Source organism: Dermacentor albipictus, chromosome 4 (assembly GCF_038994185.2).
Source record: "Dermacentor albipictus isolate Rhodes 1998 colony chromosome 4, USDA_Dalb.pri_finalv2, whole genome shotgun sequence".
Classification (NCBI taxonomy): Eukaryota; Metazoa; Arthropoda; class Arachnida; order Ixodida; family Ixodidae; genus Dermacentor; species Dermacentor albipictus.
In genome coordinates this window covers 155,566,873-155,582,994 of record NC_091824.1, presented here as the reverse complement: position 1 = coordinate 155,582,994, position 16,122 = coordinate 155,566,873, and the positions used below count along the sequence as shown (strand labels likewise).

General features: G+C 45.6%; 1 protein-coding gene across 5 annotated transcripts in view; it reads right to left on the bottom strand.

Moving 5' to 3' along the window:
* The window catches only part of LOC135903778 (WAS/WASL-interacting protein family member 1-like), a 79,174-nt gene extending 63,611 nt beyond the window's left edge, over nucleotides 1-15,563 (bottom strand). For 3 of the 5 annotated variants that reach the window (XM_065434160.2, XM_065434164.2, XM_065434161.2), the window contains exons 1-3: nucleotides 15,252-15,563; nucleotides 13,352-13,558; nucleotides 10,086-10,187 (exon numbers count right to left, since the gene is read on the bottom strand). In XM_065434160.2, coding sequence (XP_065290232.1) covers nucleotides 10,086-10,187; nucleotides 13,352-13,558; nucleotides 15,252-15,302 — 360 coding nt within the window. In that variant the 5' untranslated portion in view covers nucleotides 15,303-15,563. Of the gene's footprint in view, nucleotides 1-10,085; nucleotides 10,188-13,351; nucleotides 13,559-14,489; nucleotides 14,526-15,251 lie in introns of those variants that run through there. The other 2 variants (XM_065434162.2, XM_065434163.1) reach the window with 2 other exon arrangements.
* Nucleotides 15,564-16,122: the final 559 nt, after the last annotated feature.

Below are 16,122 nucleotides of genomic sequence, written 5' to 3'. Positions count from 1 at the left end.
TCCGAAGTGATTGGTGCGCTCGCACTAGTCTGGTGCTTCCGAGCGAATGCGGAAGGTTGCGGCCTCAGCTGCACCGACTCCTTAGACAATGTGGAGAAGTGCGTGCAACGCAGGCAGCCAAATTGCCCCAGCAGAAGAAAATACAGGACTATTTCAAGCAAAGCCTAAGCTAGTTTGATCAATAAAGTGATCTTATAAATGGTATGTGCTTTTATGACATCCAATTATTTAGCAGGCTTATATCGAATTACGCTCTATATCGAATGTAGCGTTCCTAACTAGAACGGCAACAGAAATGACATCATCTAAGTGAGACGGGTGTCGTCCGCCATTTTATTTCAACTTCTTCCTTCCCACTTCTCCCCTAGCACCTTCCTTCGTCTTCTTTCATGCGTCCAGCGCAGACCGCTTCACTCTTCCGGATTTCTTTTAATTACACCTCCTGGGGTAATACTTGAATACGTTTCCAATAGCGGCGCACTCCGTTTGGCCCGAGGCTCCGGCGTACCAGACATTCTTCAATATTCCATGCTGGCATGCAGTCTTAATAACTTGAAATGGTCCGCAAAATTTTGAATTTGAGGGCACAGCTCCTTTCCTTACAAGGACATAGTCTCCAGGCTGTATGTCCGGTATCTGGCTACTGTGCCTTTTATCAAAGTTTCGCTTCATGCGGCGCTTGTAGATCTCCTGTTCTTGGACAGTTTTCCTTACTTCCGCAAGTTCGAGGTTCTCTAGGAGACCTAGCTCACGATCTGCAGGAAGTATGGGCGCTGTACCTGAAGTTACAAAATGAGGGCTGCAGCCTAAACTCGTGGTGTATGATCTGTTGTGATGCTTCACAGCGGCCTCGAGACAGCATTTCCAGCCACCGGCAAAGTCTGGATACATCTTCAGATACTGTTTGATGTCTCGTATGGCACGTTCCGCTAGGCCGTTTGCTGCCGGGTGGTATGGAGAAGAATACTTTATCATGATGCCGTGCTCCTGGGCCCACTTTGATAATTTGGCACTCCGAAAAGCCGGCCCGTTGTCGCAGACGAGCGTCTTTGTGTGTTTAAAACACTCAGCTTTGAGGAGGTCTATTACGCTGTTTGCGTCTTCTTTGCCAGCTTTAGCCGCAATCGTCCGTGTGCACTCATCTATGGAGAGCAAGAAAGCTTGCGTTCGCTTGACTCCTTCCCCCTTCTTTTTGAGCTCCGCGAAGTCCAAATGAATTACTTCGAACGGGATGCTTGACTATTCAGGGTTTGTCATAACGTCTGTCGATTGCTTGAATTTAACTTTGTTCACCTGGCAGAGGTGGCATGTGCGGATGTAATGGCTGATGTCGTTTTTCATGCCCGGCCATGTGAATCTCATGAGCAATTTCTTATAAGTGCGCCAGAAGCCATCATGTCCACCCGATTCAGGGGTGTCGTGGTATAGATGAAGAATCCTTGGAATCATAGTTGGTGGTACGTGATACCTTCCATTGATAAACTGGAGCTCTTCTGTACCTTCCCATAGCTTAACATGATTGATTGTATCTGGAATATTGCTTGATTCCTGTACAAGTAATCTTGATAGTGCGTCAGCGTCAGTGAGGAGTGGGCCAGGACGGTGCGAAATTACGAAATCAAATTGTTGCAGATAGTTCACCCATCTAGCAATGCGGCCTCTTGGCTGGGCCATGCTCAGAAGTTGAGTCAATGCTTGATGGTCCGTGAAAAGTATGAATTTGGCACCTTCCAGGTAAGTACGAAAGTACTGCACAGCTTTTAAGACGGCCAGAGCTTCCTTTTCTGTGGTACAGTAATTGATTTCGGCGGGTTTCAGGGTATAGCTGTAGTACCCCACGACGTAGTGTTTGGTTTGATCAGCTTGTTTGGATGGCTTCTGGTATAGAACTGCACCGGTAGCATAATGTGATGCGTCCGTGTTCAGCACGAAAGGCAAGGAAAAATCCGGTATTCGCAAGATGGGGTCCGACGATATTAGTTTTACAAGCTCACGATAGACAGCTTCGCACTTCTCGTCCCAATGAAAAGGCACGTCTTTCTGAGTTAAACGTGTGAGGCACCTTGTTCTCAGTGCGTAGTCTTTGATAAACGCCCGGAAGTGTCCAGCAAGGCCAAGAAAAACGCGCAGGGAGTGCACATCATAAGGCTTTACCAGCTTGGAGATTCTCTCTACCGATTCTTGCTTGGTGCTTTTAGTCTGTCCATCAAACACCCTGCCAAGAAATACTACGGTATCTTGAAAGAACGCACTTTTCTTGAAGTTGACTTTGAGTTGGGCAAGACTGAGGGCATGAAGAACTTTTGAAAGATGACTACGGTGTTCGTCCTTTGTCTTTGAGTAGATGATGATGTCGTCGATGTACACATTGCAAAATGCGCCCAGGTAAGGTTTCAGAATGTCCGTCATAATCTTCTGAAACCACGCAGGGGAGTTTTTCCAACCAAATGGTAGGCGGTTGTACTCAAACAAGTCAAATGGGGTTATGAACGCGGTGTACTTCTTCGTTTCTTCACTTAGTGGAATCTGCCAAAAGCCCTTGCAGAGATCTATTCGTGAAAACCAATGGCAACCACCGGTTTCGTCAATGATGTCGTCGATTCTCGGCATTGGATAAGGTATCAATTCAGTTTGACGATTGAGAGCCCGGTAGTCTGTGCAGAGGCGGAATGTCCCGTCTTCTTTAGGTGCAATAGTGATAGGAGAAGCAAATGGGGATACAGAAGGCCGGATGATACCTGCGTCTAACATTTCTTGCAACTCCTTTTTCAGCCACACCTTTTTATCTCTGGACATATTATAGGGGGTTCTACGAACCACTGTTTTATCTGCGAGCTCGAAAGGAACGACATGGGATTTCATTGCTGGAGGGTAGCTTCCTATGCATATAAGCTCTGGGTACTTAGTCTTGATGTCTTCGTGGTGAAAAATTAGCCTTGATACACTAGGTTCTTCACCAGGGTCTTCTGTTCTTATCGTGTCTTCGGCCATTACCTTGTCATCCCAATAGAGGTTCATCTTAAGTTTTTTCATGTCTGGACGGGACAAAAGAAAATCGTAGGTGACATTGGGAATGGCCAATACGTCACTGGTAATAGCATTTCCTTGAAATTCAATAGCCAGGGTTACCCATTCGCTATGCATGGTCACTGACCCATCGTAGGCTTGGACACGCAATGTTCTACCAGCGTGCAGACGACTGGCATCCACTCGAGTCTTGTTGATAATAGATACCGAAGCTCCACTGTCAACGAGAGCCTTCACTTCAATGCCATCTACCTTAATGGGGGCGTACAATAAGCTTGACGACACCAAATATACTGTCTCACTGAAGCTCTTTTTCTGGGGCTTGTGATGCACGGTAGATAGATTATGTGGAAGTAGGTTGCCGTGAACTGCGGTAATTGGTTCTTCACCATCCTCACAGTCATGATTTACGCTTCCCAGAGATTTGTTTATGAAGCTGTGTTCACATTCAGTTGACGGCAACGACTCTAGATTGGAATCAAGTTGCTCTGTTCTACCATCTGGCTGTCTTCTCGATGTAATTCTTGGCACTGAGGTCTGTAGAAAGTTCAGAAGGCCATCAAACGTTCTTGGACCTTTGAGCTGGACATGACAACGGATCTCGATACACAACCCTTGCGTTATCAAAGCTACAACAGCAGAAGACGACAGCTTCGGTTCTGCAGAATACAACAGGCGACGCTTCTCAAGACAGTACTCAAGCAGAGAGCCACCTGTATAACTGAACCGCAGTGCCGCATCCCATCTTTCTACTGCGTTGCCTTCGAAAGCCCCTAAAAAGTTGCTTTTCCACAGTTCCCAACATGTTGTTCCATAATCCATGAGTTGCACGTCATACCATTTTCTGGCTATACCGCCCAAACAGCGGCGCATATGCAAAATCTTTGTGTCGTCGGAGTGCCACAGATTCTTGTCACAGGCGTACTTGAAAAAACACAGCCAGTAGTGTGCATTTTGTGATTTTCCTTCAAAAACATCTGGTTCAACAATACTTCGTGCTGACTGCTCTCGACTAAGCGCTTGGACGAAAGTTCTCATTATTTCGATCTGTTGTATAATGTTCCTTTGCAGTTCTATAACACTCAAGTCTAGGCTCACCTTCCCGGCAGGCGTTTCCTCTTTGGGGGTGCCACGCCGTATGGGTTCCAGAACGAGTTCGCTCAGTGTCTGCAGTTGTAGATTCACTGTCACCGATCCTGTTTGCACGAGGGCTTGGCGGCTGATTGCAGCTTGTTGCAGTACCACGTTGATCAGCGCGGTAGAACTAACTTCAAGAGGAAGGTCCGTCGCTGGCTCACCGTGCACTTGGTATCGGGTGAACACAACAGACTCTGATGACGCCTGGTCGACGAAAAACGTCACCCGCATCGCTGGTCTTCGAAAACTGTCGGCTGCGCCAAAATGTAGCGTTCCTAACTAGAACGGCAACAGAAATGACATCATCTAAGTGAGACGGGTGTCGTCCGCCATTTTATTTCAACTTCTTCCTTCCCACTTCTCCCCTAGCACCTTCCTTCGTCTTCTTTCATGCGTCCAGCGCAGACCGCTTCATCGAACTGATAGGCATATTTTTTTTATTTCGATATACAGTCGCCGACCGATTTTCCGGACTCCAAAATTCGGACATGCCCGATTATTCGGTCAGCTTCGCGGCACCGCCATTCTCCCCATAGACCATAATATATAACAACTGCCGAAAGTTCGGACACCTTGCAACCTCTCGTCTGATTTTTCGGACACTCCTTGAGCCAACTCGGTCGAGAGCACCATGCACCGATTCTGACCGGTGCATGGTTCGACTTGCTGAACGCCATTTTTATTTTGAACGGAGCTTCCTTGCTGCCCCACGAAGTGGCGCTATTGGAAATCCTCGCTCATCATCATCGTTTCAGCCTGGTTAGATAGAGTGGCTCTGCAGCAGTTCCGGTTTCAGCTTAGTAAGCCATGTCAAGACAATCCAGCAGCTGATTTGTTTCTTCGCGCAAGACGCTGCGAGCAGGCCGCGTTTTTCGTTTGTGCGACTGGTGTCGACACGGTGGTGTTTGCTTTGTGTGCTGTGTCGAGGTTTCGGTGATCCAACGCGGCATACGTAAACGTCGTGTCAAGGGTCCAGTGCCGGCGCAGACTGCGCTGGGGAATGCCGGCAAGCGGGTGCCGAGAGGCCTAAGACTTGTCGCCATCCGATGTGCTCCCTACTGACGCGGGAAATGTTTTGCCGAGACCTGCACAGTGGTTGCATTGCGATTCCGGACACCGTCTCATTTGCAGGGTGTCTACCAAGTTAACATTTCCAAATTCCCTGAGTTTTCCAGGTTTTCCCTGAGTGCCATTGCGAATTTCCCTGAGTGATGCAGAACTATGTTTTATGTCAAGACGGGCTGAAAACATGTCGCCTGATGCTGTCACTCCCTAGTAGGCACATGGAAAAAATTAAAAAAGCGACTTAATCCAATTTGAGTACTAACGAGTAGTGTTTATGTTATTCAAAAAGAGAATAGAAGGCAGTGGTTAGTAAAATGCACAGCAAATAAAGTGTCTTCGAAAAATATTGCAATGGAGTCGGACATTCTCAAATACGAATAAAAAGGAGATGCATATAGAAGCAAATATTTTCGAATATGAGCTATTTCTATCAACTGATCGCAAGCTCAGTGGTATGAGGCCCGAACTTTGTCACAATTGAGATTCTCTCTCAACAGCTCGTAAGTCAACCTCAACTGTTCCGACATACTCTCAGCCCGCGCACGACGCCCAAGTGTTGTGTTTCACTGCTTTAAAGAGTTTATTTTAGTTTGGATGAGGGACACCTGCATCTCGGCATCAGCCAAAACTTTATTTTTTGAGCTCAAGCTCCTTCGAAACAGCGGCAGCAAGCTTCCTTTCCCGTTTATTCCTCAATGCGTAGTTCATTTCTGTTCTTGTCCTCCTTCCGCCATTCGTTCGCCCCAAGGACAATTTGAAACATCTTGGTCAGTTGCACAGTCCACGACCGATTTTTGGAACTCCCTAGGGGCCGCGAAAACGTCCGAAAAATCGGCCAGTTGCAAAAAAATAAATGCGTGTCATATACTGCCCTTAGGGACTCAAACCGCCACAGGCACGTTCGAAAACGCTCTGAAGGCCTGTCGCTACACATATTAGACATATCGGTGCTCGTAATGTGACAGGAAATACCGGCTGCACGCGTGTATAATTAAGGAATGCATACTGTGTTCCGTGGCAATAGCCCCTTCCCACGCTTGTTATGCTTCACTGCAATACTTTTGTGTATGCTTCACCAAATAACATTTCTTTACAGAGGCGAAGCTGACTTTCTGGAACCGGCATTTTCTATGTAAATCGCGAGGATCACAAAGGCGGAGTCCATGCCATTGCTGACAGCAGCTAATTCTTTCAATAAAAAACTCGGCACCCAACGGCAAGAAGTTTCATAGCGAACGTCGAAGCTGCTAGGCCTAGCGTCGCCGCAGTGGTGGCAACGGCTGCCAGCGGATTTGCGTTCGAGAGCGCCGGTTCGAGGTGGCGAAGTAATCAAAACGGCAGCCGTGGTACCTTTGATTATTGCCGTTTCGGACCTGCCGTCACGGCAAAACGTCCGGAAAATCGGACGGCGAAGAGTTCTTGCGTCGGAAATTTCACACGTTCTGATACGTTGACTCTATGGGGTACGTGACGGTGCCGCGAAGCCGTCCAAATTATCGGGAATCCGGAAAGTCAGTCCTTGACTGTACGTACACTAGCAACTCCTCCAACCGACGACAGGGCGTCAAAGACGATTCATTACGATTCCTGTCTGTTACTGGAGCCAGCATTACTGCGACTTTCGACCCTTTCAGTAAAATTGCCGCTAATTTTCCCTGACAGAGGCCCAAATTCCCTGAGTTTTCCCTGACTTTTTCCAGACTGCTAAAAATCCCTGAGAATTCCCGGTTTTCCCGGTTTTCCCGGTTGGTAGACACCCTGCATTTGACAGTTTCATAGGCGCTGACACTGCTGTATTGACATGCGCAGAACTTGACGACGGCAAGATCATTCGTCAGGTTTATGCTGCACCGCCGGACGATGACTCTGAGTCGGAAGATGACGCACCATGTGCTATGCTGCCGTCGGAAGCGGAGCACGTACAAGCAGTGACTGGGCTTTTAGCCGCTAATAGTGACCGTGCAACCCTCTCCGAGATTCAGGCTTATCTGATTGCGCGTAAACGGAACAGCGTGCAACGGCGCATTCACGATTTCTTCCAAGCCTACTGCCGAGCCCGAATAAGCGCGTGGAAATAAAGGATTTCATTTTTTTTTCTTAATCTGCTTTTTCGGACACCTGTTTATTCGGACATTTTCGCAGTCCCCGTGAGGTCCGAATAAACGGTCGGCGACTGTAGCCGGGTTCGACTGTAGTACCGTTTAGTACATACTGTATTTACTTGCATATTGATCGCACTTTTTTGTCAGAAAAATTGACGCAAATTCAGGGGTGCGATCATTACGCGAGTTAAATTTCTCGCGAAAAAGAAAAAATTTTTTTTTTCGCCCCGCGTTTGTTGCAGGATGCTGGTGTCACGCGTTGGTATGGGACACCAAAACAAAAATGGCGGCCGGCGGAGCAAGCTGAACGCGCCAAACGTGATTTTTATTTTTTCTCGCGAGTACATTACGTGCATTGAAACAGTTTCTTCCATATCAGTAAAGAATAATTCGTTAATATCGGCAAGTTGGCGGCAATAACGTAACCATGTCCACTTTGAAGGGACAGAAACAGATGGGCGCGCTTAGCTGCCAGTGACACAGAAACACGTGGCCGGCATGCTGCGGAAACTGCGGCATCTGTCTTCAATACTATCGTAATACGGCATGTTTCCGCTAAGGGTGGGCGAATATCTTAGCTGTGTTGCAAGTGTCGGCGTATGAATAGGGTACACTTTTAACGTATCAGCGTAAACATGGCTACTATCGTTGCCGCTCGCGATTTGTTACGTGCCCACGAGTGCAGACGAGAACTGAAAGACGCCTTTTTTGTTGTTGACCACAACCATTATAAAGCCTACCCATAATAAAGGCAAGTTTGGTTGTACTTTTTGTCATGGAAGTGCCGAAAGTGATGAAATGAGGGATCTACTTAATGTTTGGTGCGTGCAGACCGCTTGGTTGTCTTGAAGAGCCGTTTGCGTAGCATACGACAGATGGTAAGCGCGATCATTATTAGCTAGGCCTGACACACAACATATCGCTGCGGCAAGTTCGGGGTGCGATCATTACACGGGAAATTTAAAAAATCGGATTTTGACGACAAAATTCAGGGGTGTGATCATTACACGAGTGCGATCATTATGCCAGTAAATACGGTACTTTTTCCGAGCTCCAGTCAACTACAGTTTAATGAGGTTTTACTGTACAGTAAAACCTTGTTAAACTGTACCCGCTTAAACAGTAGTTTTGTTTTAAAAGTAGTAAAGTCAAATCCCTGACTCAGCGGCCATTGAACATAATGTGTTTTGTATCCGCATAAACTGTACCAGCCCATTGCGTACGTATCGGTTAACACGTAGTGTGTCCACTTTTCATCGCGCAAACACGGCGGTGCGTCGTTTCCATAGGGCAGCCCTGCAGAACAAGCCTCAGAGATCGGAACAACGACTTCCAAGCGCCCTGTGCGTTTGCGCGTGAAGCCACATCAACATCATTTCGGCGGCATGCCAGAGAGCGTTGTGGTGTCGTGCAAGCGAGGACTTGCGTCATGCCGAAGCTCGGATAAAAAAGACGCCGGGTGCTCAGCATAGAAGAAAAATTAGACATTGTTTGTGCTAGCAAACGTGACACGAAGAAGTCGGCGCTGGCACGCTACAGGGATCTGCTGTTGACTACGGTGTGTGGCATTTCGAATGCAATGAAGTTGCTCGGCAGCGCTGCTGCGACCACGAAGAGATGTCAGCTACGAAGTTAGACTTTTCGCAATCGTTGCCTCTGTTGTTGCCGAAGTGTCGACTAGCGACAGCGATAAGGACGACACGGAAAGCGAGAGCACGGGCGATTCAGGCCTCTTTACGTCAGCCTCATGAATGCAGTCGTTGCGACGAGAACAGCACCCTGGAATGAAAAAGGCGCCCCCGCGACTTCTGCAGCGCTACCGCGTGCGTGCACGGAGAATACTTATTGCCAACGAGGAATCTGCCATGCAAGTGTTTGCCAAGAAGAGGGGGCTAGCTGAAAAGCTGGCTCACAGCTTCAGTAAGTTTGAGGCTGCTATCGTCGCTGCTAGGGCGCCGCAGCATCAAACGAAAATAACACTTTTGTTGCATGAAGTGAATAAATACTTCATGTTTTTTTCCCATTTCATCGCACTCTCTCCGAGTTCCGTTTTTGACAGGTAAGTGGGCGATCTCATGCTATTTCGGTTAAATAGTACTACCTTTTAGTACATACTTTTTCCGAGCTCCGGCCAACTACGGTTTAACGAAGTTTCACTGTATATATCTTCTATTCTATCCTTTTCAATACTGCAAAGGCATCCAAATTATCAGGAATGTCTGAAGAATAGGGTCGTTGAGTGTATACATGCCCAACCAGGAGTGCCTCAAATGTATGCACTATACATTTTAAACTTCATTTTCACCTAATTCGAGGTGTTACCTTGGCGTGTGCACTAGAACATCTGAAGGGGTTCAAATTGTTTATCCTAACCTTTGGCATGTTATTTACCAAACACTGCTCAGGGTAGTAATTAAAAGGTGTGTGCATATTTTGGAAACGTTTGAATAATGAACCGAATATTAGAAAATTGAATAGCCACTATTGACAAATAGTTTTCTAATACTTTACGTCGTTGACTGTACATCAAACATGAAATTGAAGCCAGAATGCAATACTATGTACAATCAGCCGCAAATGTTTGCGGGAACCGCAATGCGTGGCCGTCTACCGTCATGCAGCACTGTGTCGAGGCTGACAAAGCACACCTGGCACAGAAGGGCCAGGAGCCTCTGCACCGTGCTCTGTGACAGTAGACGGCGCAGCAATGCAGTTCAGAAGAAATCAGAAGAAAAGCAAGGTAGATATGGGCACCTGCTGCACAGGTGAGGATAAAGCAACCTTGAGACGTTGGAGCTCCTGCTGTTCCTGTAGGTTCAGCAGCCACTCCCGCTGTCGTAAGGCCTCTAAAGGACCCTGCATGTGAATTTCCCAAACCTGGGTCACTTCATCAAAGCCAAGACAAAAAGCACATGTTCCACAGTTGTATTACAATGTTCATCAAGAGCACACATTTTGGAGAGCACCCAAGTCCAGACTTTCAGCAAGTCTGGACTTGGCACGACGAAACGGATGCACCGTTTTACAGCAACACATTTACACAGACCTATCACCTGTACTCACGGCCATTGCAGATTATCACAGGTTGTAGCAATTGAGGCTCACCAGTGGTAACAATCATAATTACGTCGTCACGACAACAGTGGGAGATTTAGCAACAATCACACGGTCACTCATGGTGGCTGATGCAGATCTCGTGAACTCCTTGGCCTATAATGGAATTCTCATGCAGCAACAACAAAAAGGCAGCTCCACTGCAATTTGGTGAAAGCTTTGCAGTCTTGTCCGTAAGCATTACAGAATAAAATTATATATAAAAGCTTGAAGAATCAAAGGTATTTGAATCGGCTTTCAGTTGAAGAGCTTCCACTCATGAAAATTTATGCGTCAATTAACTATGCCACCAAGACATTGATGAAGTGCAAAAGCTGTTAGTGCAATGGTTAATGTTACAGCTATTAGGCATTGCTTGTACATATATTCCCAAATGTTACCATGTTTTTCTTATTATAAGTCACACACCCTTCATTCCACGAGTTCTAAAGACGAAATTGGTACATTAGTCACAACGGTAGACAAGACGAGTCTATCTTAACTAAGCTGGCATAATGAAACAATGCATGCATGTACAATTGTCATTTATATGAAAGAGAAGACGTGAGCTCATGACACAGTCCGATTGGCAACATGTTGAGCAGCGCCATGGTAAGATGAGAAAACAAAATGAAAGGACACCATTCTGTATTTTGCTTTGAGCGACATACTAAATGCTTATTTTGTATTCTTCCTTCTTTTGGCATGCTTGCAAAGAAGAACTGTATCATTTGAACTTGATATGGACACAGTGTGTCTATTGCAGCTTCGGGAACAATGATCATGACAGGTAGCATGATTGTTCTATTAGATTCTTCCCTTATTCTCCGCTTGATGGCATTATCAACACACAAGGAAGGAAACAGGCAACAAGGGGTGCAGGTAGTAGAAGGAACAGCACCACTCTCTCATTTTCTTTTCAAACGTTGCCGTCACGCGACATGTTCACAACAAGGCTATTATACCCATGCACTCTCGTGTTCTCGTCCATAAAGACGATGCTTGTACACTTGCCACGAAATGCTGAAACCACCCATTTAACTCTTCCAGTGTCAGTGACTTATGGTACATTTCAGTGTTTTCTTTTTTACCATGTTCCTTCCGACATTCCTGTTGCCTGATAGAAATGCGAGGACCACACCAAGATAGCATTTGCAATTCTGCGTATTATCTTCTCATTTCTGCACAACCAAAAATAAACCATTGTGTTCATTTTATAACACCCAAGAAAAAACAAAAAAAAACAATGCTGGAGCTGTGGACCATACAAAAAAAAAAAAGAACCCTTCGCTGAAAGGGCTAAGGGCATTCAATTTCTATAAACAAATTTTTATGAGCTTCCAATTTTAGTAGAAAAATTCTTCCCCTAATGCTAGTCTTAGGTGGAGAACAATATTTATTGCACTTTACTCGAAGCCCTCGTCCTTTAACGCACTGTCAAAAACATGAACCACTTTGGCCGTCAGCGTCACGCTCCAACTTTCACCGGCCTCTGAATAACTTTTACTCCACGTTATAGGCACATTGCTGGCATAGCCTCTGCCATGCTAAGTGCTCGTGATGAACATGCCGACAATGGCGACACGACTGAACCAGCCTGAATACATGCAAGTAATAGATGGTCTCCATATCCATGCCCCCAGCAACGGTCCCCTCTGGCTAACAAATGTACAGATCTCAAAAGGCATGCCTTTACTGGCTGCATGCGGTGGAAGCCACTGCGGGAGCCAGAAAGTCATCATGAACATCAGGTTCTAGTAACCCCCTTATAGCGACTGATAGCACTGCGGCTTGTCACGCAGGCTTCTGATGACGATGATGATAACAAAGTGGTGCTTTTTGTAACTGGAATGTCTGAGGTGCCACAATGTATCAGCAAAAATTTTGAAATGATTTAGTTCATTATTGTATCAGTTCATGGTTTTAACCTTTTCTTTAAAAAAAAAAAGAATGCAGAAACTCCACTAGAGTTGTCTAAGTATGCATAAGCATACCCCCAAATTTAAGCTGGCCAGCCCCCAAATTTCTAGTAGGCCCACATCTAAATTTTAGCTGGCTGTCCTCTAACTTCAGTTGGCCAGCCCCTAAATTTCAAGTTAGCCTTTGACCAAATTTAAGTTGGACCACAGCCAAATTTCAAGTTGGCCCACCCCCAAATTTCAAGTTGACCCAACCACGAATTCCAGCTGGCCCACCCCTAATAAAAGCTTCCCCGCACATTTTCTAAGGAGACCTACGTATCTATATAGGTAGCTTATTTTTATTTTATTTAAACTGTTCTTTAGCACTTATAAAGCTACCAATCATCCACATTTACACTACTTTAATGATTGAATGTCTTAACTATCCAAATTACACATTTTTCCTCTATATAGTCGCATCAACAATTATCTGTGTCACAGAGAAGCAGAACTGTTTATTAAGTTCATTGATGCAATATTCACATAACGACTGTCAATGATTCAGTTGCTGTTACACAATGGTTCAATCAGTTCATGTCGCTGCCGCATGGGCACACCCGTATAATCAATGGACACAAAAAATTGACCCACAAAAAACCACTGCGAAGCATATTAGTGCTTTTAAAAAGTTGGCTCTGCCCTAACTATAAGCAAGTGAAAAATGATTAAACGTTTGTGTCAATGCAACAATCGTAAATGAGCACTAAAGACCAGGCATTTTATGACAAAAACTTAAATGTGGGCAGGTGGGCAATCATTAATGCCCTGCAAATGACATTGTGCCATGTCACGGCTACTTTAGGCAGCATACTATGCTTTGCCATAGAAGACAAGAAAACAAGGTTATTAAAAATAATTTAATGGAATAAAGTTAATGGAATGTGAGTTGGTTGAGTTAAATGTGAGCCAGAGTATGAATATGGGGATTAGTGTGCAGATCCAATAACCAGTCATATTAAAAGTCACCTGTGGTGGAGATGGCTTCGCCGCAGCGGCGCTGTCACCATCCACTGCGGCATCGCTGCTGCCATGGCACTCCTTGAACTGGTGTTCAATGGCATCTACAGCAGGAGGAGGACTGGGAGGGTTTGCAGGTGCACGCCGTCGCTGCTGTATTTGGTCCAGGGCTGTGCGCAGAGTCCGGTCCCGTTCCTGCACCAAGGATGCTTCCTCCTGCAGAAGCATCCACAGAAGGGCCACTGGTCTTGGCTGTCTCAGCATTCACACAGACGTCAAAATTCGATTAATGGCAACTCACAATTATCAGATGTGGTAGACAAAAAAAAAAAAAAACCTGCCCAGCTACTAGGTCACGGTGAATATGTGTTATCTCTGCCGAGAGATGTAATGTAAAATATTGCCTCGCCCTAAAGATCTACCCACAGCTATTTGAAATTTGCGAGGAGACCTGCAAAAAGTGCATCAGTCAGAGTTCTTCACTCAAAACAGGCGAAGGTAGTTTGTTGCATAAAAAGTGGATAGGAATGATGGGGTTTAACAACCCAAAACAACACAGAATCTTCGAGACATGCCATAATGGAAAGTTCCGGATTAAGATCAACAAGCAGGGGAGTTGCAATGCGCACCCAAAGCTTGGTATGCGAGTGTTCCTTTACTTAACCACCATCAGAATACCGTCACAGTGGCCGAAAATCAATTCCTCAACTTTTTATTTAGCAGCAGAACACAGCAGTGACCAAGATACCTTAAAAACATTTGTGAGGCTTAACTTTAGCTTTCAGTCATGGCTTAATAAGACAAATGTAGTTTTGCTTATGGCAACACATAAGCATGTGAGCTGTGTCTTAAGTCAGTGGGTACAGCTGCTACAAGACTTGACCAAAACAATGAGAATGCATCTATAGCGACTTGTCCTTCAACAAACATGGGCTGTAAGGAGCAAACATTGAACGCTTTCGAAGGAAAATACATTTGGCGTGCTTCCCCCCCCCCCTCACCCCACTTTCCAGGCACGTCAACCTAAAATGTCCAATCCTCGCCACAGGAGAGGCAATAAATTGCACAAGGCATGTTCAGGTTAAGTATGATGGCAACTGCAGGTAATGCCGATGCTCGTTCTCCCTGGCAACTTTCATAAACCTACCTTGTAGCTGCTGAAGGTCATGCTAAGCTAAATGAGCGTGTCTCGTGACAAGTGCAGATAATGGGCCGGATTTCAACGGCGTCACACTGGCATCAAACTATTATAACAGTATTGGCACCACCTTGTAATATCGCAAGAAGTGACCATCCTATGAAAAAGTGTGGTACTTTCCGAAATATAGTTTTGCTTCCACTAGACTACAAGTGTTTTCAAGCTCACTAAATCACATAAATAACTATACCCCTACAACCTTGTCATTTTTTTTAAATTTACGCAGGATTATTTCAAAAATTCTGACACACGCACAAACTTGCATAAATGTTGTTCGTAACCTCACTTCTCGTGTTTGTATCAATAAGATAAATGCAATTAGAAATTGCCTCGTTATCTGTACTCAGTTTCTCTTTGCACTAAAATTAACATTATTTTGTAGCTGCACATGTAGACACAAGCAATAGGCGTTTCATTAGTTTCCTCTGCGTTAGAGCACACCTGTCATACTTGACGACCGAGTGCGCAAGAGAACAAAAACAAGCACACAAAATACCCGCCACCTAGAATGAGCCGGCTAGTGCGGGAGTTGTTTCGCAGGTAACTACGCTATCATGACGTAATCGTGAATAGCAATTCCGTTAAGGGCACCCTCCTAGCTGTCATGGAACACACGCGTACGGCGCACGTTCCGCACCACGGTTCCTCACTTTCTTGATACATGGCACAAGCCTGCATAGTTTAGTTAACGAATAACGCAACCAAACTTACGTCTTCTGACATGTCTTCGGCGCCAGGTCCCACATGGGCTGTCGCGTACATGTTTTCGCCGGCTCATGCGAATAAGCTGCGCATGACTAGAGCCAGCGACGCGCTACTGAAGGACCGTTACTACCGCTACCGGCACAGAAACGCATACACATAAATTGCGTGCTATGGACCTACTTATATAATTATATTAACAGGTTTGACAATAAACGCCTTCGATGGACAAAGGCGCACAACTTATAAAAAACGACAACTCTCTGAACACTGCCAGAATACCGAAACTACATAAAAGAACACATTATACAAATCTAGGCTTTGGCTTGGCTCCAGTCAGCTCAACTATTTTTATAGCTACATTCTAGAACCATGGTCGGCACCATTAAACTCTATGGTGCCGCTATAAACCAATTGTCAAAAATTGTAATTCCTATTTTTAGTACTTTTTATTTTCGTCATTTTATAATATATTTGGTTATAACATGTTTTTACGTGGCTTCACTAATCCCGTAGGAGAGCGACAGTCGTTTGCCTGTGGAATACCCGTGGCCTGAAATGTAGCGACTCTCGACCACGACCTACTGGAACTCCAGACCTGCACAGATATCCGGCTTCTATGGGAGCAGCTTGCGCCCACTTTCGTTCAACCGACTGCCGTAGGTGGCGCTTTTATAACCTGTTCGCCTGCTACGCGGTGGGCGGTTGTGCGGCGTTGTAAGTAGTGCGGCAGCTGTTGTGTTGCGACGAACTGCTTCTCTAGTTGATAATTTTTGCTAACACAGTGTCACAGATGTCACAAGGCTTTGATCGGTCAGTTGGCTCCAAAAGTTGACTCCCCGAACCTAAAAAATGTCGGAGCGTGTAGTCCGCTGCTCTC